Source organism: Hylobates moloch, unplaced genomic scaffold (assembly GCF_009828535.3).
Source record: "Hylobates moloch isolate HMO894 unplaced genomic scaffold, HMol_V3 SCAFFOLD_1, whole genome shotgun sequence".
In the NCBI taxonomy this organism is placed as follows: domain Eukaryota; kingdom Metazoa; phylum Chordata; class Mammalia; order Primates; family Hylobatidae; genus Hylobates; species Hylobates moloch.
The window spans coordinates 80,260,845-80,285,978 of record NW_026652276.1 but is presented as its reverse complement, the minus strand read 5'-3'; the positions used below and the strand labels follow the sequence as shown (position 1 = coordinate 80,285,978).

At 33.5% G+C, this 25,134-nt stretch overlaps 1 protein-coding gene across 2 annotated transcripts in view; it reads left to right on the top strand.

Moving 5' to 3' along the window:
- GCA (grancalcin) overlaps positions 1 to 20,669 on the top strand; it is a 39,982-nt gene extending 19,313 nt beyond the window's left edge. Inside the window, exons 1-8 of one of the 2 annotated variants that reach the window (XM_032755560.2) lie at positions 3,254 to 3,387; positions 6,656 to 6,823; positions 12,589 to 12,658; positions 16,677 to 16,720; positions 16,997 to 17,144; positions 19,286 to 19,399; positions 19,742 to 19,800; positions 20,461 to 20,669. In XM_032755560.2, coding sequence (XP_032611451.1) covers positions 3,361 to 3,387; positions 6,656 to 6,823; positions 12,589 to 12,658; positions 16,677 to 16,720; positions 16,997 to 17,144; positions 19,286 to 19,399; positions 19,742 to 19,800; positions 20,461 to 20,487 — 657 coding nt within the window. In that variant the 5' untranslated portion in view covers positions 3,254 to 3,360 and the 3' untranslated portion in view covers positions 20,488 to 20,669. Of the gene's footprint in view, positions 1 to 3,253; positions 3,388 to 6,655; positions 6,824 to 12,588; positions 12,659 to 16,676; positions 16,721 to 16,996; positions 17,145 to 19,285; positions 19,400 to 19,741; positions 19,801 to 20,460 lie in introns of those variants that run through there. The other variant, XM_058441620.1, reaches the window with a different exon arrangement.
- The last annotated feature ends 4,465 nt before the right edge of the window (positions 20,670 to 25,134 follow it).

Here is a 25,134-nt window from a genome sequence, read left to right as displayed (position 1 = left end):
TAACTTATTCATGACCTCTAAGTTTTTGCTCAAATCTTGCCTTTTCAATAAAGCTACCCAAGTACTTCATTTAGAGCTACAACCTACTCTGTCATCTCCCTACCCCTTAACCTTGACTTAGGTTTGCTTATTTTTTAATAGTATTTATCATCTTCTCACATGGTTTATAATTTACTTTCTCATCATTTTTACTTACTATTGTCTGTTCTCCTTGCTAGAATGTGAGCTCCAAAAAATCAAGGACATTCCTCCCCTCCTATTGATGTATGTTTTCCACATCTAAAATAGTGTTACATTATATATGTTCAATAAATAATTATTGAATAAATGAATTGTTCTATCTAAATGAAATTTCTTAGTGATATAAAATAAACTCCATTAATGTTGGTTTCCATTAGCTGGTATGTCTTATTTATTTTATATATATATATATGATTTATACGAGGGAAGTAGGCTGTGGGTTTGTGACTGAAATTTGCTGAGGAGCTGTGACTCTTTTCTCTCACTCATTCATATAGTGGGGAAGAGAAAATGAGATGGCAACAGAGAGGAAAAAGAACTGCAGTTAATTTATTGTTTATATTTTTCTGGTAAATGTGCTGGTTAGTTGAATATCTAAACTTATGATAAGACCAATGCCACCAAGATTCAGAAGAAATTCCATAGTTAGACATAATCCTGTGAGCTTTATGGTCACCAGAAAAGATGTATCCTGTGTAAGAGAAGTAATTAAATTGGCTAATCTTGGTCAAAACAATGCGTTTCCTTGGCTATTTCTCTAGTTATATTTTCTACTGCCATTTAAACCTTTGAAAGCCTTTTTTCTTTTATGGTGTAGATAATTTTATTATATTCTGAAATACAGCACTATGGTTGGGGATGGAGAGAAAAGGGGACGTACAATGTTTAAGAAACCACATTCTGCAGCAAAGCTCTCAGATTTGCTAGTCACTATGCAACTGCAGTGGTGGGTAGTGAAATACAATTCTCCACCTTACTTTTCACATTTGTAAAATGGGAATAATAACATATACCTGATGGAGTTGTTTTGAGAAATAACACTTCACAACACACAATGCCTGCCTGGTACATCATATTCAATCTAGAGGTATTTTTATAAAATAAAGAAGGATTTTATTAAAAATATTTTAAAAGCAAATTTTTAAAATATACATGACATTTTCATAAAATGCTATTGTTCATACAGTATTAACTTGACTCGTGGAGGCAAATTAACATTACCATTATTAAAAAAAACTCTATGGCCTTATTTGAATTTTTATACTAGAATATTTATAATTTGAAACCTAGTTTTAGGGAGAGAGATGCTGTGTTGTTCAAAGTCCTCCTCTGCATCTTCATGGTAGGAAATTTCTTTGGTAGCCCTTTCTCTAAGTTAAGAGATATAGTGGCAGGAACTATGAAGGATATGATATTTTTCCCTAGTTATAAGCAAACAAGTAGAGTGCCACAATTTCATAGAAGTTGGCAGATTATGTGAGATTCCTGAGTCAGAGACAAAGAACTTTATTACTCAAAGCACAACAGGCAGCATGAGCTTCATACTTCCATAGATTCCCCTCGTTCTGAAGTCCCACAGGGCGAAGAGGAGCTGCCAGATGGGTGCTGCACGTGCACTGCGTTTGTTATCCAACTGGAAGAACTCCAAGCTTAGTAAAGTCCTAAGAAGGCTGCTAGCAAACGTACCCAAACTTTGCCCTGGCAGGAAATACTATCTTTGCAATTAAATGTGCAGAAAGGCAAGAAACCCATGGGGACTTAACTCCCAACTACACAAATGCAGTTGCATCAATAAGGCTATTTTGATGAAAACAAGATGCACAAAAATGTTGACCATAGAATCAGACTAACATTGTAAATGTAAACACTCAATCCTTTCTAAGCATTTCTTTGAATATGCAGTTAATCCACTGGAATAAAATTTTGCAATGGTTTGTTCTTTCTAGAGCTTTATCATTTGATACCTTCATAAGCCATGCATTTTTCCCTCTTGCCACGTAGGTTTTACCCTTCCCCTCTATTTATGCCAATAATTTAACCTTAGTGGCTTAAGTATTTCTTACAGCATTGAAGGAACTTAACAGACACTTTCCCAAGAGTAGCTTCGACATCAGCAATCTTCCTTTCCCTCTGCCGTTTCCTCTGAGAATTGTTTCACAAGGTCCAACATCCTCTTCTGTAGCATAGCTGAACAACAGATACTCAGCTCTGCAAGGCTGATTTCTTTTGTGAATAGTTAACATTTTTTTTGATAGCCTTATTTTTAAGAAACATGTTAGCCCTTCTCTTGTTCTTCAGAGATAACTCAAAATAATATCATTTGGTTTTTTTATTTGTTCATAAGCCAAAGCTATAGCTGCCCTGTCCTTTTAAAGTCAGAGCTACAAAATTCATTTGAGTTCCAGAGATAAATCAGACTTGTCCATTGCTATTACTTAATAAGCCAAAGTAATTGAACATTTAACAAGAGTTTGCCCAAAGGCTGAGTCAGATTATATACAGGACACCATCTATATTGTCAGTGTATAAACAGCAAGTAAGTTTTTAGTATATGTTCATGTCCTGTGCAATATCTGGGACATACTTACACTAAAAAGAATTTATTTGGAAATCATCTTCAACTAGATATCCTGTTTGTTTGCCATATGTCACAATTCAGGTCACCATTTATCTACCAAACAGAATCAATAACCTGTTCGTCCAATGTGGCCTCAAGTGGGTTTTGGTGCAGAAGCGCTCCTCTTGGACCACAGGTGTGGTCCTGGTTGCAAAGTTTTGATGTGACATCAACACTATACAAAAGTAAATGTAACTGCAAATTTTGAAATTCACAGATGGGTCTTTGAAGTCCAGCTCAAAAGCGTGGAGGACTGGTTAAAATAAGTCACTGACTTGCCGGTTTGGGGTTTCTAGAGAGAAAAGTAACTTGAAGAGTTGAAGGCTTGTAGAAGACCTTTCCACAAAGGGTGGGAAGTTGCAGCAGAAAAGGCTTCTTCGAGATTTAGAAGGAGAGCGCGCGAGAAACTGAGGGAGCCAGTAAGAGCCGAGCAGGGACTGGTGGGCTCCCGATGGGGTGTAGCCAATCACGGCAGAGATGGGTGGGGCTAGGCTGCGGGAAGGGGCGGACTGCCGCAGAGTTGGCTCCAAAGTGTGGAACTCAGCCAATCGGAACCGTGCAGGGCGGGGCTGGACTGCGGAAGGGGGCGGGTTCGGAGGAGTGAACTGTGCGGTTAGTGCGCCTTTCAGCCTCACCTGCAGCTGCGCCTCCCTGCACCTGCGCCTGTGCTTTTCTCCCAGCAGTGCGGACGCGACTCGAGGTTGACGCTTGCTCCGCTCGTCATGGCCTACCCGGGATACGGAGGAGGGGTGAGTCCCAGCCGCTTGGCCGTGTCCCTCTCCCTCGCGCGGTGTCGCTCCCCGGGGGCGGTGCCAGCGTGCCGGGTCCGCCCTTGGCTCCTGCTCCCTGCGTCCGCGCCTGGTACTCGGCGGCGCCGGACTCCAGGGCTGTTGGGAGCCAGGGCCTGGGAGAGCATTGATCTTGGGCTGACTTGGAGCCGCAGGTGTTCTGGTCTCGTTGAGGACCCTTGAGGAGCTTCCTGGTGGAGCCGAGGGAGTAATGTGTGTTTGGAAATTTGTTTCCTGGAATGAAGGAACAAGCCACCCTCTTCTTGTTCCAGTAATCTTTTGTGGTACATCACTCCCCCGCCCCCCACTCAGTGTTGCTAGGGATCCTCTTTCTGAATTTCCTGACCACTTCTTGTTCTTTAAGTTCCTTATGAATAAATTAAGGTGTACGGTAAATAACTCCTAATCTTTACTGTTATACGAAGGGCAACCTGTTCTAGACTGCCCCCTCGCCCCCAGGCGGGGGGAGGTTACTCTTTCTTATAACTTTTATCCTACATCACCTTTGGGAGTTGCAAGTTATAATTGTAGAGTCCTGGTGGCTAGCCTCTTCTTTTCAGAAAGGAACCCAAACCTTTAGTATCGATGTCAGTGATCTACAAAGTGGGTTGAGCACGCTGTGTTAAGAGAGTTAACAGTAGTTTGATCCATTGCGGTGTGGGTAGAATATAATATATTTTCTATTTGTTTTTTACCTAAAAAGAGAAATTGTATTTCACTGATTTTAACATAGGACTTGACTTTGGGCTATGGTTGTGGTCTTCAAAGGAGTTACTCCTACCCCTGGGAGTTCATGGTGGTGGTGGTTGTTGTTGTTGTTGTTTTAGGATATGAATTTCCAGGTCCTCAACTTCCACACATACTTGTTCCTAAAATTGATTTGCTTTCCTTTAAGACTTGCCTCAATTCCCTCTGGCACCTTCCACTTTGTAATGCCTACGCCTCCTCAGTCCTTAAATTTAGGAAGGAAGTTTAAAGTACCTAAGGAAAGTAAAGCCCCTTCAAAGATTAGTCAAGATAGCATAAACCTGTGGGTCTTTAAAAACGTCCCTAGCATATACGTGTTTTCATTTGGTTGAAGCTGTTAGAAATGTGTATATTTACTCCTCTTGGTATGCTCTGAATTCATATATGTATGGCAGAGTGAGGTGGCAAAAGTAATACATTTTCATTCAAATAATTTGGTGCTTCCTTACCCACTTTTGTCAGAGTGCTTGAATTTGATGGAGAGTTCCATGACACAATAAAGAGAACGTCTGTATGTGTTTTGAATATTTAAATACCCTTTTCCATGAATTTAAAATAAACATCTCTTTTCAGCTGTTCTCATGCTCATTATTAATCGCCAGAAAGAGAAGTACCCTCAATAGCTGAAGCAATATAGATTAGAGGCACTGATTTTAAAAAATGTAATTGAAATATTTTAAGATACATTGGATAAAATTTTGGGATGAAACTTACATGATTTCTTTACTAGGAGAATATTAATAAGATAGTTGAGACTTTATAAATCATGTTAAATAAAGGAAACTCATACCTTATTAATGTTTCTTATATTCTTTTAATAAAATATAAAATGTCAGCTACTAGACCTAATTGTTTTGATAGTATGCTTTAATTAAGTGCATGATTTATCTCTGTAGGAGATGCATTTCCAATAGTGTTTTACTTTCTTAAGTATTGTTTATAAAAATTGTATTATTTTCTTTTTTTTACTAACTGTATACGAATAAAAATTATAACTCAATGTAAAGGACTTTTTTTTCTTTTCTTTGTTTCTCATTTTGGTCACAGGAAATGAAACAATCTAAAACTTTGTTACATGTTTTTATTTCTACATGTTGTATTATACAAGCTTCAGTGTTTTCAATAATAAAAATACATTTTAAGCACAGAAAACTTAAACAGATTAGATTTTCACACAAGAAATAACATACAAAATGAATTCAAAGATAAAGAATCTGTCTTTAGGAATAACTTTTAATCTGTTTTCTCTGCCCAATTTGCAGCATTAACTTTCCCCAATCCCGTAGTTTGAGAACCTGTGGTCAGATCAATGATGGTTACCAATTCTTTACCATTCCCTTTATCGAAAGGCGCAGACTATTTCTCCACTTTCTTCAATCTGGGTTGGGCCTGTTTCACCTTCATCTGGTAGAATACAGTAGAAAAGGCACCATGGCAGTTCCAGACTTAATATTTTAAGAGGACTGGCAGCTTCTCTTTCTCTCTCTTAGAAGCTGACTGCCATGCTATGAAGAAGTGGAAGAACCATATGAAAGGGCCCATGTGGAGGAGAACTGGGGCCCCTGGCCAACAATGTTCATCCCTAAACACGGTTTACATAAATTCGTATTTCAAGTTGTTCTCTTGATAGTTTCAAATGAGTCAAAATTGATCATTATTATTATTACTACATAATGTCAGTAAGGAAAGGCTTAGACAATATTTTCATGTCCAAGCCTTTCATGTTGCTTTGCATGTTTCTGAATTTTTACTATTGCCATTTTGTGATGGCTTTAATTAAAACTAGATCACATAATCTGTAACATCAGAGAATCCCACATATATAAACTGTGATAAGTCACAATAGGCTGAAAAGAAACAAGTGAGAGGCCAGCATACAGAACTCTTATCTCATCCCTCAGGATACTACCAGAACCACAGCAGTTTCTTTAAACATTTTGCTTCCTGCCCCTTAAAAGATTTTTGAAAAACTATATACCGTTTTCCCGTATTTTATATTGACATATAAAATTTTTAAGTTTAAATAGTTGTAAAGAATATAATACCCAACATATTGTAAATGTTGACACTTAATAAAGTTTCATTGTATTTACACATATATTCTAAGTATGCGTCTTGGGGTTTACTTCTTAGTTTTACTTTAGGTAAAATCTTGCATTGTTTTACTCCTTGTTTACTTCAGTGATGTTGGTAAACATTTTTTAAAATTGTACATGTTCCTCTGTTAGATTAAGTTCTTAGAGGCTAGTAACTTTCTTTTTTCTTTTACACTTCTTTTAATGCTGGGTAATATATGTTGATGAAATGTGTCTTAATGTAGGACATCTAACATTTTGTAGTTAGAAGTTTTTGTGATAGGATTGTAAGCTTTTGGTAACTGTGTTTACTTTTTGATGGACTTCTAATAATTTCTTTTAATCCAACTTTTATAGATAATAGGTAGTATTTATATTACGAACCTTCTCCCCTTTCACAATTATAGTTTGGAGATTTTAGCATTCAGGTGCCAGGAATGCAGATGGGACAGCCAGTGCCAGAAACAGGCCCAGCTATACTCCTCGATGGATACTCTGGGTACCCAGCATATGCAGACACTTATTCCTCAGCTGGTGACTCCGTGTATACCTACTTCAATGCTATTGCTGGACAGGTGAGATGTTAAATTTATTGCATAAATAGGTCTTTAAACATTATTGCTTAAGAGAAATGTCGGCTATTTAGAGTATCATTTAAAATGTATATGAAATTTATATTTTATATGTATCTAGACTAATTTTTTTCCTGAGATCAGAGATCAGCATAGTCATAATTATTTCATTTTAAAAGTCTGTTGATGTGATGCTTGATACATTGTTCATTTGACTAAAAGAGGAAACATTGTTTTTCATAGTAGGGAAATCTGATTCTTTCTTACCTAGTATGCTTGCCTTACTGAAATTCTTCTACAAGGGGCTCCTCTTACTAGTCACTAAACACCCCATCAAAACTTAGATATATCTTCTTATGAGTTATCATTTTTCTATCACTTAAATCTTTTTATTTCCTTCACTCTGTTTGACATTTAGGAGCATCATACTCTCCCTGAGTGATCGATAACACAAAGCTAAGCCTGCACATTCTTTTATAGCATGCAAAAATGAGTATTGGAAATTTTAGGCAAGTAGGAAGTATTTTTAAAAATTATAAGGAACAATATTTCTAACTTGGGCCTCACTCCCATTTTTTAAAAAAAATCTCAGTTAAAACCTAAGTATGTCAAACAATATGATTGGAAATCACTTCAGAGTCTCATAAATTTATTCAAGTTGAGAAATTACATTTTTTTCACAGGTGAAGTTATGTCATTTATAGTAATTTTGATTTTATATGGCTGGTAAATTTTCCAGATTATCAAAATAATCATGTTGGGATTTATTAATTAAAAATTAAAGGAAATAGTATGTTATGATGTGGTATGGTTTTAGGATGTTATTTGTTTCCAGTAAATTTGAGTGATTATTTAAAGGACTGACTTTATTATGACCAATAGCGAAGTGTGAAACTGCCAGTTCAAGTACATGAATTCTGTGGGTGAGTTGTTACTGATGATATGTGAATACTGTGGTCAAGAGAAGCTTTTCTTTTACTCCTACATAACTGTAACACTATACCACAGTTTATTCTTTTCTAAGTGATTTTATATATATTTTTCACGTGAAATTTCAAGGAAAATTAAGCAAATAGGATATGTATTATACCCCTTTGTATCAGTTATTAGTTGTATTTGACAGAAGCATTGAGTAAATATTCAAGATCGGAAGGAATACAATATTATAAGATGCCAATGTCTTCCAAATAATTGATAAATAATACAATATTATTTGAGTCAAATTCCTAAAGGTTTCTTTTTCTTTTTTCTTTTTGGCACTTGCTGCAATGATTCTAAAGTCTGTCTTGCATACTATGTTGTTGAGAATAAATATTAAATTATAATATATCATATAAATATATTATTAATAATTGTGATAGTGTGGTCCTAATGTAAAAACAAACATATAATACTGAAGAGCCCAGAAGCTTACCTGTGAATTCATTATATGGTAGAGGTAGCATTTCGTATCAGTGGGGAAAGAATGATTCCTGAATTAACTATCCTGAAATAATTAACAATTTATCTAAAAGTAAATGTAAATCTTCAGCCTGTACCATATAGTAGCATGAATTCCAGATATATTAAAGGATTGAAAAGAAGGTGTGTTTGTGTTTATCTCCCATTGTTGAAATAAATGAGCTTGTCTTTTTTTTTTTTTTTTTTTTTTTTTTTGCTGCTTTAGTACGTATTGCAGCACCTGCTATATTTGTGTTTTTGTCTACAAAACTTACTAGAAGAGTGATGAACTAAGATAGTTGTGTGTGTTAATGAAACATTTGGGAACATCTTTTTAAGATGTGTGGTTTTTTTTCTTGATATGTTTCATTTACTTGTTTAACAATTTGGGGGGAATGTTGAAAGCTCTTCTGTGGTTATGGAATACAGTGGATTGGTGCATGGAGACTGGGGGCCAGAGAGGATTTGGAAAAAGAGTTCTACATGAAAATCATCTTGAGGGAGTTGGGGCAATGTATCAAAGAGGAGATTTGTAAATTGTGGATGGTTCTGGGACAGGCTCTATGATAAAACAGATTAGGAAAAGGTAAAGAAACTGGCAGAATGGATGTTCCAATACCAGACTAATGGGCAGAAACAGAAATTCACTCTTGAGTCTTAGCTGTAGTCCATACCTCTTTTCTTTTATAATGGTCAAGAAAGATTTATTGATGTAGGTAGAATTTTATAGAACTTTAATAACATTTTATTCATTCCCTTGAGTGTTCACTAGGTCTAATATGCTTTTCTAGGAATAGACAATATACACCGAATTAATATACGTGGCAGACATTCTGTTTTGGCTACCCCAATTTCATTTACAACCCCTTTTTACCTTTTATTATGTAGTAGAGGCTGGGGAACTATAATAGTCACCGTCCCAGATACCTTTGTAGCTACTAAAGGCAGCCATGTGCTGTAGGACTGACCATTGACATGTCAGTGCAGTATCTTTGGAAAATCTTTCTACCCCAAATGAAAAAAGCCTTACTGGGAGCAAGCCTTGGCTGTGGCTGTTTTTGCGCCTTCATTCTTCCTGCCTGGAAAGGGGACTTGAGGTATGGAGGTGCAGCAGCCATCTTGTGACCCTGAGACAACAGGCTTGAGATAAAGACCTATAGACAGGGAATGTGGAAAAATGTAGAGATTGATGACATGTCTAAGTTGCCATACAGCCCTGTTCTGCCTAGCCTCAGACCTGTTGTATGAAACAATAAACCCCTATTGGTTTAAGCATCTTCAATAATATTTTCTGCTGTTTGCAGCTAAATGGTACCCTAACTGTTCTACTCATTATACCATTGCCATTTTAAAGGATTATACTGGGAATAAGTAGTATTATACTGAGAATAATTCTGTTATCTCTGTTTGACTATATAATACATTCATCATATAAAATTACAACTTAAAGTATATGAACTGGACATGTATTTGGAAACTTTTTTTGACTTCTGAACTATTTCAGCATTTTGTCGGCAATAAATTTGGTATGTTTGAACTATTTGATACTTTCCTTAAATCTCCCAGTCCTGTGCTTTTGAATAAATAAACTCCATAAAGACAAGGTTCTGGTCATATTTTCCCTACTTGACAGATAGATATTAGGAATATATAAACATTTGTTAAATGTTTTGAATGGATGAATTAACTATCCCATTTTCAACTTTTAGTCTAAATATTTAGACTGTGTTTTTTCATATGTTGAGTTCTACCTAGCTTTGAGAGATCAGGTGCAACATCTGACTTAGGTATACTGCTCCTGGAACCTAACTACCGAACTGACATCTACAGCCACATCCTTTTTTGATGGGCCTCATAATTAATAATGCTGTATGAAAAACACCTGATTAAAGGTTTCTGCAGTGTTCTTATTTATAGGATGAAGTATTGTAAACAGTCAGGATTAAATCATCAATTAATTTGGGGAAATTCTGGTTTCTGTCTTCACACATACACACACGTGCATCACTGTAATTAATACCAACAACTTTAACTTTTGTATGCAAACTGCTTCTACTTTTCCACACAGCAACTGTGATGTGGGCATGACACAGGTACCTTTGTATTATAGATAAGTAAGTGGAGACTCAAATTGAGTAACTGAACAAATAGGACTTGAAGTTGGATATTATTTTAAAATCTGCTGCCTAACCAAGGGCAATTGATTTTTAATTCTCTACCTGATGCTCTTGTAATTTAATTAGGACATTCAGCTTTCTACCACTAATGCTACCTAATTCAGTTAAGGGTTTATACAGTTAGCCTAATTATCAGCTTCAACTATAGGTAAAGAAATCCAAAAGTATCACTTGGATTTTATCCATGTAGTTTAGGAAGACATTGCTTATTTGTGAGTTAGTCATTAAGATAACATATTTTCATAACATCTCTGAAGTGATATACTAGCAGAATGCTTTCTGATGGCAATGAATAACTTCCAGCAAAGCTGTTATGGTTGTTTCTCTGACTTCAAAAATTCTGTGAAGAGCACATGCAAAGCAGAGTTCCATTCATTGTACAGATTTTTAAATGTAATCCACATTTGAGTGAGAAATACCAATATTTTTAACATTTTGAAGTGTAAATGAACATAGTCACAAACAGTCAGAAATGCCAGCAGTTTAGTGAAGAACCAGAGGTAGTTGTCTTCATTCTACCAAACAACTAACCTTCTTTGTACTAGATACTCTGCTACAGCTGGGAATACAAAGATGAAGGAAACTCAGACACTGACTCAGAAGATCTCTATGTAGCCAGGGAGATACAGACATGTAGAAAATGATAAGAATGTAGGGAAAGATGTGCTAGAGGTGAACAGGTGAAGATGATTGCAACACCAAGAGTTTGTACTTGTTCTGTTTGCTGAGAACAGCACTGCCCAAAGTAAATATAAGATGAGCCACAAATGCAAAGCGCATAAATAGTTTTAATGTCTCACAGCATTATTTCAAAAAGTAAAAAGAAATAAGTGAAGTTAATTTTAATGCTTTATTTAACCCATTATATAAAAATCCTAACATTTCAACATTTAATAAACATAAAAATTATCAATTATATTTTACATTTTTTTTTACTAAATATATGAAATCTAGTGTGTCTTTTATACACACAGAACATTGTAATTCAGACTAGCCACACTTCAAGTGCTCAATGGAACATATGGCTAATGGCTGCTGTATAGAACAGCAGGAGCATAGAACACTCTTCCTTCAGGTATCTGCATAGCTTGCTCCTGTGCCAAAAAGGCCTCCTGCCACCTTTTAATTTGAGGAAAAATTTTCTAACCTGTTCTCTCATCTAAAAATATGGCTAATTTTTAAAGGTATAAGTTTCTAACTACAGAATTTCAAATTTAGTAAGCAAGATTCCCAGAAAATACGTGTGACAGAGAAAGGAGCACTTAGATACTCTTGACTAGGTAATGCCATACGTATGGTCCATTGAGAAGAATGCTGCTTAATATTTTGTAATTTCTATTAGAACAACTGCAGTTTTGTAAGGTGTTCTTTTGCCAAAAATCCATTAGAATATGAGTGTTGATAATATTTCTTAGAAGTAGTTTAGAAAAGTTTTTTGTTTTGTTGTTTCTTGGATCTCTTATGAAGAGTAGGTTTTAAATTTGCCTCCTTGATCCTTCATCATAGCTGACATTTTGCATTTGTGCCAATGTATTCCAAAGGAATTACTTATTTTTGTTGAAATCAGGATGAGGTACTGAATCATAATGAGAATACTCAACCTATTTAATTTCCATTGTGATTTCTTGTTTGCATTTTAAAACTATTTTCTGTAATAAGTTCAGGCAAGACATGTTTGGGCAGTAATCAGAAGAATAGCAGCAAGATACAGGGGGACTCTAGAATTTTGCTAGGGGTAATGGTGGGGGAAAATATATTTTCCCCTTCCAGTTAAAGCTTCAGTATTACTTATAAATAATTTCCTCCCAAAACAGCATGAGTGGGGATGTTTTCGAGACTTTTCTGAACACATTTTAGGCATTTTTCTAACTGTTTAAAATAGAAGTACAATGACTCTTACGAGATTATTTTGAACCATTATAGAACAGGGTAATTGTGCTATACTTTAGAAGTAGAAGAAATTATTTCTGTTGTATGATATTTTGTAATATGCCTTTATTGTCAGTAATTATCTCTAGAATTTTGTAGTTAATTATAGAGTAATGTTTCAAAGAATGCATATGTCTTGATTGGCCTAGAACAGTCAATTAACATTTTAATAGGCTTTTACACAACTGCACATTAAATTAGGTCATAATTATTTTTAAACAGGGTGGTGAAGTGGATGCTGAAGAACTTCAGAGATGTTTGACACAGTCTGGAATTAGTGGAACTTACTCTCGTGAGATCTTTTTTCCCCTTTTGTTGAAATTGTAATAGGAAATTTATTTTCTTACTTTTTTGTGCCTGTAATTAAAATGTTTAAAAAATTATCACAGTTATACATGCACATAGTTTAAGGAGTCAGATAACTGTAAAACTCGTTATAAAAATAACTGTTCATTGTGCATTCCTGTCTCCTCAACATTAACTGTTCCTTAACTGCTCATAGAGACTTCTTTTAACTTTTAAAAATCTGATTCTTTTGAAATTTGTTTCCAGATTTCAAGATAGAATATTTTTCACAATTGATTTTTGGATTTTATGATTATCTATTGATATCCTGCTATGGAAGATGAGGATTTCACTTTATTTTAACCTTAAACTCTCCCCTGTCTCTGCACTCCACAGAGGGACATTTCCCATCCTCCTGTCCTTCCAATGTAGTTATAATATATAATAATTTTTGTTAGGTATGTTAGTCTTTACCTTATTTTTACTATCTGAATGCTGCTTATAGCTGTATCTTATGATAATACATGATTACTTTTCCTTTTTTTATAATGTTTTGCTTTTCTTGAAATCAGTAGTTGTCAGGTATTATCCTAGAACTCTGGGATATGCTGTTTTTTATGTGTAGCTGTCATACTGGGATTCTTTCACCATCATTCTGGAGCTGGTTAGATCTCCTTTTTACTCCATGTCTTCTTGTCCTCTTTTAAAAAATTCGTTATCTTATTTTAGTAAAATGTATAGTTAAGTAGCTTCTTAATAAAAAAAAAAAAATACGGCCAGGTGCAGTGGCTCGTGCCTGCAATCCCAGCACTTTGGGAGGCTGAGGTGGGCGAATCATGAGGTTAAGTTATCGAGATCAGCCTGGCCACCATGGTGAAACTCCGTCTCTACTAAAAATACAAAAATTAGCTGGGCGTGGTGGCACGCACCTGTAGTCCCAGCTACTCGGGAGACTGAGGCAGGAGAATTACTTGAACCCGGGAGGCGGAGGTTCCAGTGAGCTGAGATTGGGCCACTGCACTCCAGCCTGGTGACAGAGTGAGACATCGTCTCAAAAACAAACAAACAAAAGAATACATGGGAGATAAATTTTTGAGAGCTTGTGTGTCTAAAAATGCTTTCATTCTACCTTCAGAATTGATTGGCCAGGTATAGAATTCTAGGTTACAAATGATTCTCATGTAGAATTTTAAAGGTATTGCTCCATTGTTTCTAGCGTCCCTTGTTGCTTTATCTTTCTCTTTCCTGCCTGGATGTGATGTGATTTGTTATTCCTCTCTGGAAACTTGTGAGATCTTTGTCTTTAGTATTCTGTGATTTGATGGTAAAGTGCCTAGTTGTGTTTTGTGGGGAACTCAGATGGTATTCTCAGCCTGGAAACTCCTTTGCTTTAGATGTAGGACATTTTCTTCAATGATATTTTCTGTTTCTTGGAATGCTTTTTGTTTTCACTGGGTTTTCTACTTTTATCATCTTTTCCCTCCTATCACTTTTTTTTCTGAACTTTTTGGGAATTTTCCTGAACTTTATTTCCTAAACCTTCTATTGAGTCTTTCATTTCTGCTTTTCATTAAAATCCAAGAGCTTCTGTTCTATTTTCATGAAAGTGATATTGTCCCTTATCTCTCTGAGACTATTAATATATTTTTAAAGTTTTTTCTTCCTATATAACCTTTGTTTTTTCCAGATTGTTTTTTCTCCTCATTTTGTTTGTTTTGGTTGTCTTTCATGTTAGGTGCTTTTCTCAGTTATCTGATGATACTGCCTTGCTCATATTTTAACTAAAATACTGATTAGAAGCCCTGAGATCGTGGTTAGGCATTGATTGTGGGCTTCAGTGTATGGTGGTTTGGCTGGGCAGTTTTGTCTTGGAACTCAGGGTGTCAGTATCTTTAGGGATTCCCTTTTGGTCTGGGTTTTCAGTTGACCTTCTGCCTGGAAAGGAGAGGTGGACTCAGAAGGGTTCTCAAATCTTTTGTAAATTGTCCTTTAATTGCCTTGCTTTTAGAAGATAGCCCTGTCTCAGCTCTGGTATCTTGCATTTCAGAGACTTCTCCAGAGAATAAAATTCCAGACTTCTGCTGGGTTGGAAGTAGGTGTAGCATCCATCCAACTGAACTGAGGCAGGGAGGGGATATGAGGCTTAGAATGCTCCTTAGGTAGACATTCAGCCAATTCTTCTGTTTTTATCTCCACTTTCACACCCACTTTCAGAAGTACTGCCAATTCTTAGGCATTTGGGTTCTTCTCCAAGGGTTGCTTCTCAGCTTTTCTCATTACAAGTTCAGGAATCCATTTTCTCAGATCTAGGTTGGTTAACTCACATCCATCAACTCTTCAACTTGCAAAATTTTGTTCCTTTATTTCCTGTCTAATTCTCTTTTTCTCTAAAGTTTTATGCCTTAAATCAGTTTACTCTCTACTCTAATGGGCTATGGGGAGGAAGTGAAAAATCTGTCAACTTTCCTGAAAAGTCTGTCTCTCCACTCTTTGTCCTAAATATTTCTTTTTATACATACACATTCCTATTCTGAGATTGAAGATCTGCTTATTTGCTGATTCAGTTTTAGCGATCTATTATCATTAATTCGGATTCTCCCACTTTATGAATGTGTGCCAAGTTAATTGTAAAGCAAAATAGATATTATTTACTTGCCCAAAAGAGGAAATACCATTCCAGAAATTTCTCATGTAGTCCCCTCACTCTGATAGTTGTATAGCCTTAGCTTTGTAAACATGGGGAACTACCTTTCTGGGTCCCAGTTTCTTCCTTTTTTAAAATTGGAACTATTATACGCTTAGGATGTTTATGTGAAATCATGTAACACACGCCACCTTACTCATACTAAGAACACATTGAGTATCTGTTGAGCTGTCAATTTGAAAATACTACAACAATTCTAACATTGATACTATATTAAACATTTAAACAAAATCAGCAGTTTTAACTCTTGGAAAGTTTTATAATTTTTTTAGTGGGTCTAAAATTTAGCTGAAATAATTTTCTGCTTTTATAAAATGTTAAAATGTTATGGATAAAATAAAATAATTTTGAAAATTTTTATTCATTCATATTAACGAACTGCTATTAAATACTTTGTAAGTTTAAACTGTACTAACATGATATTTTCTTTATCAGGACATGAAATTAGTGTTGAGATATGTCAGCATACAAGTTGAATGTAATTGGATTATAAAAATTAGAAAAGGATTAGAAAAATTGAATTTTATCAATAGTTCATCAGTTGTAGTTCTATAAATATGAAAGTGTTAATATTTCAAATCACCCCTGGTTTTAAGATAGCTTGTATTGATTTTTTCTTCCTTTTTTCTCCCCCCAACCCCCGCGAAAAACCAGTTGCTTCAATTCAGATGCTCATTTTTTCTTACTTGGTCTGTTACAATTAACTACCAAAATGGACTTACCTATTTCCAATGTCACCTCACTTTATATTTTATTCATTGTAAACTAAGTTTCTAAAATGTAAATTTTAGAATTTCCCTTCTGCTTCTGAAAACACTTCAGTGGCTTTCATTGGCCCAAACTTTTTGGGGGTAGTATTCAAAAGTTTCATGATTTGGCCCTCATTTGCCTTTCTGATGTCATCATATGTCACTCTCTCCCATATACTTTAACTCAAGTTTTGTGATCTCTGAGTACATGTCAAACTTCTGCTTTAACTCCACTTGTCATTTGTGTTATGAAGACTGGAAGTCTTCCTTTTCCCCAGGCTTGGGTGAAGCCAAGTGCTTTACATACCTGAAATGTCTTTGTCACAGTAATTTTCAGTTAGTTTATAATTGCTTTTAATTACCTTAGTCCCATCACTAAATGTGAGTACTTTGAAGGCAGTAATTTTTTTTTAAACAATGGGTGCTTAACATTCAATACTAGCTTGTTGATTGTGGTGATTTTATATATTTTGGCAGTTTTTAAATGTTTTATTTTGAAACTAGAGATTGTCATAATTTTACATAGATAAAGTTGGGCATACTCTAATTTAAATATTGAATATGTTTTACAGCCTTCAGTTTGGAAACCTGCAGAATTATGATTGCCATGTTGGATGTATCCTTGAATAGAAATAGAAAATACTAGAATAAAGAGTAATTGCTTTCTGACTATCAAGCCAGTGGTTAGATTTCAGTGCCCATAGTAAACTAGTGAATTTAAAAATACTTTGTAAGATCCTGTTTAAATTCTAGGCTTTCTAGTTTTTATACAGAAATCTATTCTTATGATGAGTTTGGCTAAGTCTACAGAAGCATACTCATGTTTTAGTCAATGATTTAGAGTCAGATAAACTCAGGTATCAGAATTTATTTTTGTTAATAAAACTATCAGAGAGATCACACAGGAAAAATGGGATTTAATGAATTCAAAGAGCTATGGGCAGCTCTTAATGCCTGGAAGGAAAACTTCATGACTGTTGATCAAGATGGAAGTGGCACAGTAGAGCATCATGAGTTGCGTCAAGCCATCGATCTTATGGGTAAGAACGTTAACATTCTGTAGAATCTATAAAGCTCATCTTTGTTCTTTGATTAGATGAACTTAATTGCGTCAGTTTACTAAGTAATAAAGGGATATATTTTTTCGCCAGCAAGTTCGTTTGTTTTCAAGATTGTAGGTAAATTCTGACCAAAGACCTCAACAAAACCATTTTATGATTTTTTTCAAAAGATGATCTTCCATACATGCATACATTCTGAATTTCTTCTGTTGTGTTTAAATTTATTTCTTTGTTAGTACTTACCACTTAGATTGTACTCTTTTATAACTTCTCAGGATCTCTAATTGGGAGCCAAAGCTTGCCTCCCTCAGTCACAAGTCTGTACAAAATAGCTTTTCAGCAGTAAAAACCATGTTTTTGTTTGTCTATTTTTTCTTAGATAGTACAGAACACATAGCAGGTGCCAAAATACATCAAGATGGAAAGGTTGCATTTTAGAGTAATTTAAAAGTATATAACTTTTTATTCTTATCATACCTCTGATAAGCTGATGTCCCTAGTGTACTTTCAAAATGGTTAACATGCAATGGAGTTTAATTTGCTTAAAGTTAATGCAGTTTTAAGTAGCTTTATGAATTGTTCTTATGCTTGTGATTTACACTCTTTTTCTAAACAAAATATATTTGTATGAAAATTAATTTTTTGGAAGTTAAAATCTGAAACCAGTGGAAGTGGACTTAATCTCAAATTGCAATTTAAATAAGTCAAATTAGTGATTTGTTTGGTTTTGTTTTATAAATAGACATTTTAATTTAGTAGTGGGGACAGTCCAGCCCATATAAACGTATATAGTTCAATTATAGATCCTTAATACCTAATGGATTAAACCTGGACCTTAATTCAGCCTAATGTTGGGAAATTAATATAATCTTTGGCAGAAAAGAAAACCTCCAGAGTTCCAGTTAGGCAATGGAATGTAAAAAGGGTATTCTGGATTATCCAAATTTAAGATCTTCATATAGATTTTAAAATATTCAAATTATTTTGCTGAGAATACTATGGGAAAATCTAGGAATTTTATCAGTACCACATTTAGCTCATAACTCTCTAATATGAAGTTCAAAATATATTTACATATAATTATATTAGTTTGCATGTTTTACTGCTTCTTTCAATTTATACCTTTCCTGCATTACATTCTGTTGTAGCTACATGTATAATTTTCTCCTGTTGCATTTATTTTGGTTGGTTTTACCTTTGAATTGATTAGTGTCATTTGTTCAAGTCTACAAATCCAGTAATGTATGGGCAATAATACTGGGCTACCATTCTTCTTAGTAAAATGTATACATCTCATTAAATGCATAGGGCCATCTATAAGAGTACAGCAAGTAGAATATATTAATTTATGTTTTTATTCAATTTTATTCGTTTTAAATTTTAGATTTTATTTTTTAAAATGGGAGCAATCAAACAATAATACATGTATAGAATTTAAAACTAATTTAAACATACTGGGAATGAATGATCAAAAACTTCTTTCTCATTGATATAAGTATAAAATCAAAAATTTTGGACATCACAGGACTACTAGAAAGAAGAACCAAGGAAATCAGTGAAATAGTGAGAAAGCTGTTATTATTATTACAGTGTATGAAGAAACACTAAGAATTCCAGGACAAAAAAGAATGTTTTTCTGTTTTTTTTCCCCCGTAATCATGTTGATCCTCAAATTTCCCTTAGTTATAAAAGATACTTTCAAGTAATATGTTCAGTGGGAAATATCATTTGAATAACAAAGATCATTAGTAATCTTTGCATTTATATTCTTTAAGAGCTATACAGAGTTACATAATTGAAATATTGAAGCATTAAAACCCATGAAATTAGACATTATTTCAAAATAATAATATATGATAAATTCATAAGAAGAGAATTATTTTCTTTTCCTTAGCTTTGACTTTATTACAAATTTAGAATTGTGATATTTATATACCGATTAACAGGATTAACAGTGAAGCCTTTGTCTGATCAATTTCAATATTAATGTGTTTTGTTTTTAATTATATTTTTGTGGAATGAATTTTGAAAGTTATTTTATGACTTCATTAATGAGAAAGCAATCTTGCAGCGTTCTTATGTTCTTTACATTTAGAAGTTTTAATTTATCTCTTTTTTAGGTTATAGGTTGAATCCTAAAACATTAACTACTATTGTTAAACGTTATAGCAAGAATGGCAGAATTTTCTTTGATGATTATGTTGCTTGCTGTGTGAAGCTTCGAGCATTGACAGGTATTGACTATTTTAAAACTAGGTGTACAGTATTATGTAGCTATTTTTCTTGAATAATGTGTCTCATTTTCTCCAGCAAGTTTATAATAATATGTGTTTTCCACCTTTATTCACTGTTAAATCTAATTAGTTTTAAGGCTTTAAATATTAAGGAATATAAATGATAAAAACTTGTTATATGTTATTTTTGGAAGTTTTTCTTCATATCTCTGTTGCCTGGGCTATTCAATCCCTTAAGATTTACTTGAGTATGAAATTATTCTTTTTTTGTACCTGGGGGCACTAAATATTTGAAACTATGTATTTTAAATTACAATAAAAATATAATTTTTTTGTTTAAAGATTTCTTTAGGAGAAGAGACCACTTGCAACAAGGGTCTGCGAATTTCGTATATGACGATGTGAGTATCCTGCTTTTGATATTTATACTGCATTCTAGATAGTTCTTAGTAAAAAAATTTAAGTGATCCCCAAGTACCAGTACTGGAAATAATATATTTTGTATGCCATATACTTTTCCATATTTTTCAGCTTAATGCAAATATAAGATTAATATTGGTATAGGTGCCAAACACTTTGACTTCATGTTAAATTGTAAATATACTTTTCAATTTTTATGACAGGTTTTTTGAATTAAAAAAAAATGATCTTTCAAATCACTTTTAAGGGCCCAAACCACCATTATTTTTAAAAAGGGTAGTTTACTGTAGTGATATTTTTTCTCAGGGAGGGAAAAATTTTAATCCATGACAGATTATGAAGCTGTTCATTTCTCATTTCAAATGGTTACTATTAACCTGATATTCAGGGTTTTTTAAAATTCAAGCTATAAGACAGTTATATTTTACCTGTGCTTTAATGTTTCAGGGTTTTTGTTTTGTTTTTCTTATATTTACTGATGGAAGTTACGGGGTCAACATTACTGATATTTATTGGCTTGAATTATAAGCCTTGGAAACAAACTTTTCTCTCTTAAGAAAATGCTCTTTGGAATATAATTAGTCAAAAACAATTAAAAACCATTTTATTCTTAATAGATAATAATTTTACTTACGTATTAGTTTTTGCAGGGCACTATGGCAATTTGAATATTTAGAATTCTAAACCTGAAGAGACGCCGTGAATTCTTTTGCTTGGAAGAAGTGAACTGGACTACTTTAAAACTTTTAAGGGTTTTCTATGTTCTTCCTACCCGTTAAACCTCTTCCCTTTCTATATGTTTTTATTTTAGCAGATAGTTCAAAGCAATAAAAGGTTTTTTTTAATTTGATGTATTATTGCTTTTGGAAAAGTTATTTTACAAATATGTGCATATTGTCATAAAATATTGTATGATTAATTGATTTAAATAATGCTTAGCCTTAATTTTTAATAATGTAAATTTAGAGGAATGTACTTTACAAGATAGATTGTATAAGAAGCCAAATGATGAAAGCCTAGAAAAAACTAATTTATACTTATCTGAAGGTTACAAATTAGACTTTTAAATTTTGTTTGTAGTTGGTGGTGTTTGAGGGTCGGCTAGAAATGAGAGCCTGGATTTTGTGCCATGTTTGTAATATAGTTTGTTCCTTGATCAAATAATCAGAGAAAAAAAGTTAAAGATCTTTGTCCATGAAGAAGAAAATTATCTCCCCAGTCATCCATCTCTGTAGTGAAATAAGACTACAGAAGGCATTATTTTTTCCTTTTTTATTTTTTGTAGTATATACTTTTCTTAAATATGTTTTATTGTCTTCTCTAAGCAAAAAGTTCTTAATAAACATAGTATTTCTCTCTGCACCGTTTCATTAGTGAAGACAGTTCACCTAAAATGGCATCCTGCTCTAAATCTAGACTTTTTGGAAATGGCGTATATTTTTGATGATATGTCAACATTCAAAATTGTCCTAATTAAATTGTTGTTTAAATGTAATGTCAACTCTTTATCAAGTTAAAAATAAACAAGTAATTAACCACTCTAATTGTTCAGAAATTATACATTTGACTTATTTGACAACCTTAACATTAGTGGTGGCTTTGCCATTAAAAACCCAGTAAGTATTTTGAGTGCATCTATGTAATGTGGTGTTTTGAGCATAGTAGGCACCACAGCAACTTTTCTGTGTGGTACTAAAACTGCCAAAAATGCGAAGTAGGATCACCAGATCTTCAGTGTTTAATATCCCTGGTATAAGATGTTGTAATTAATGTAATTTCTTTCTTGGCAAACACCTCATGTCTGTCTGAGTCAAGATTTAATAAACTACATATTTTTCTTATGCTTTAAATGCATATTTTCTAACCTAACAGTGAGTGACATAATTTTATGACTGCTGACCAAATTAATTTATAGATTTTATAAAATCCCATGTTTCTTAATGGATGGAGGATAGATGGCAAGATCTTGAACAAAACCTTTTATAAACTTACAGAATTTTAAATCAGCTTTCACTTTAAAAAATCCTGGAAAAGAAGTAATGCATAGTCACTTGACACTGATAATTTTATATAACTTGCTGTCAAGTTCACTTGGTCAGTTTTATAAAAATGTGTGAATAGGTAATACACATAATTTTGTTCTCTGGCTTTTTTATGGACATATATTTGATAATGTGAGAGGACATTAACTGAGCTGGTAAATTAAAGAAACAGGATTCTAATTAGAAGTGTTGTAGGAAAAAGCAAATGTAAAAACACTATGTGTCGTTCACATTGAATGGTGATGATGTGGCTCAGCAACCTGTAATCTTGACCTCCAGGTTATACAGGTGGTCGTTACTGAACTATTCTGCGGTCAATTATGATTATCTCTCTTACTTGGAGGCTCACAGTTGAGGTAAAACTTTTAAAATGACAAATGGTATTATTCATGTAAGTTTCTGCCAGATGACACTGTATTAGAACTGTTTAACACAATTCTCATTTAAAAATGTTCTTATGACTTTTGGTCATAGAAGGTCTATGAAGGAGCTTCCATGGCCAAACATATTTAGAAACTCTCTAAAGCTTGATAAGGTATATTAGCATCTGAAACCCCAAGGTTAATAAAATCAGTCATGTTTAATTTTATTTGACCCAGTTTTTTCCAAACTTTTTGACCACAGAACCCCTTTCTCTAGCAAAACCTAACATTCTATGCCGATCCAACTTAATTGCCAGGCAACTCTTCTGCACTTTACATTAAACAGACAAACTTATGTTAACAAAAACATTAGGCCTAGAGAATATTTTACCAGAATTTTTATACTGAAATACAGTTCACTTTTTCGATGCTTTAAAAATAACTGATATTTTTATGATGAACATGACTGTAATATTAATATAGTAGTTTGCACTAACTTACACCCCAGTTCTTTTACGAAGATGCAAATTATTGAATAATGTACACTCTTAATGTATAAGTGCTTTTATTTATACAGTAAACATGTTTCCATGTCATTTTGAGAATTTTTTTAATAAACATTCAAATAGCTTGCTGTAAAGTTTTGTATCATACAAAATCTGTTACATATATATATATATTATGAGATGCTTCAGTTCAAATAACAGTGCAGTAATTCATCTATATCTAAAAGACTGCCCAATGATTAAATGTCAGGTATTGCACTTCTGAGTGGCAGTTTACACATTTTAAATTACATCAAGGGTAAATCAATACTATGGAAATCTTAATTTGGTCCACTTTAAATGTAATTTCAAGGATTTCTCATTTGATCTATTTACGCATGCATCCAGAAAAAAGTAACAAAAAATGTAGTCAAGTTATATTTATTTCCAAAAAAGGCATTTACCCTAGAAGAAAGTAGAATCTGTTAATACAGTTTAAAGTCTGTGGAGTTAAAAAAATAACAAAAAATCAATTTGTGATTATTTCTTTAAGTAAAATATAAGACATTAAGTTTGTTTGTAATCTTATGGCATTACTAAACGGGACAAACAAAATAAATACTCTTTGTCGGAAATGTGCTCTTTGTCTTTTTACGTTTGACAGACTCTTAAATGATATGTTTTCTTCTGCTTTTCTAGTTTTCTGGGTAATTAATAGAAATAAATTTGTTAATATCTGGTGAATTAAATCTGATGAGTAAATTCCAAGACTTCTTTCAGGCAGGCATATTCTGTCCCATAAGCTTTAAAATGCAACCATGGGTGTTTTATTACTTTGAAACTTGTGTTACAAGATCCCAACTTTTTGGTTGCAATTCAATCATTTACATAGTGAATTAAGCACATTTGAATAAATACATAATGCTAAAGTATCATCCAAGAATATGTCTAGAGTTTATACATAATACTAGATGATACAAATTAAAATATTTAGAACTGGTAAATATTTAGAAGTTATGAGTGCAGGCAGGATTTTAAATGAATACTGCCCAGGTAATTTGAAGTCTAGAATGAGGTCATCATATAGTACATATGTTAAACTTTTCCTGTAATTTAGAATTCTGAGCAGAAAACTACTTTCCAGCAAAACACTGGGAAACTTACGAAAAATTTGTCTGACTCACTATCAGCTCATTATTTGAATGCTGGGAAATCTGTGCTTTTAATCATTTCCTGCCATATCTCTTTCTAATTGTTTTTAAAAATATGTTTTTCTGGCATATAAATAAAGAGTCTTATAGACTTAGCATTCCTTTTATCCAAGTAGCTTGGTAATATGCAGCTTTGTGTATTTTGCGAGTATTCAGGACTCAGGTGTGCTTCTATGTATCTGAATAGTGAGTAGACATTGGCAACACTTCTACGTCACTATGATGTGCCATACAATAAGAGAATGAGGAAGCTGTTTCCCTATGTGCTAATTATGTTTTTTAGATGTGCCCCTTCTGTAACATCAGAGATGGTGGCAATTTGCAAAGCTTACAGGGAGTGAGAATTGGCATAGATCATCATTTAATAGCAATATTCAGGAACACTTAGGAGTGATTAGGTCCTAATTCTGACATATTGTGAGAGGTACCCCAATGTTTTCCCTTAACCACAAAAATGTAAGTATGTACAGATACATGCATACAGATATTTGCATTCTAGTTGACTGTATTATTGAATCAAATTTCATTTTGCTGTAATTACTGAATTTTCAAAGGATAACCTGAAGAGTGCTAGTATGACCATCCCAGAAACATACTTATTAAATATTCATTTTTTGAAAATAATAGGCCATTTTCAAATGATTTTAAGATTTTTCTGAACTTTTGGATGCATATTTAATTTCTCTTAGCTATCTATTTGTGGTACTCTCAGATTTATATTATGGCAAGAGATAATTTATGGTAAGTTCTAAAATATTTAGCTTCTTCATATTTAGATTCTCATTTTCTGATCAGCCTTGATTGTAGATACTAATACAATTTTTTCTGCTATTTGTGTTTGGTTTTTCATTTGTCAAAGGGAAATGTTCTCTTGGTGTTCTAAACCTTTAAGATGAAGGTTGGGAAATCTAAACCACTAAGCAGACTCAATAGTCCTTAGCTTACATGCCACATTGTGGCCAACACATTTTATTTACAAGTTTTCTTGAAGGTAGTTTGATATTTTTTCCCCTTAAATAATAAGCAACAGGGGAAGGAATTAAGAAAGTATGAAACTTGGGCAAAAGAAAATCCCGATATTTTCATTCTTGGTTTAAAAAAAATGAAGCAAACATACGTTACAAAAAGTTATTTGCACGTGAGTTAAAGCCTGTTTATCCATCAGAAATTTTAAGTAAACAATAAATGTTTTAGTCAATCATTGTAGTCTTAACG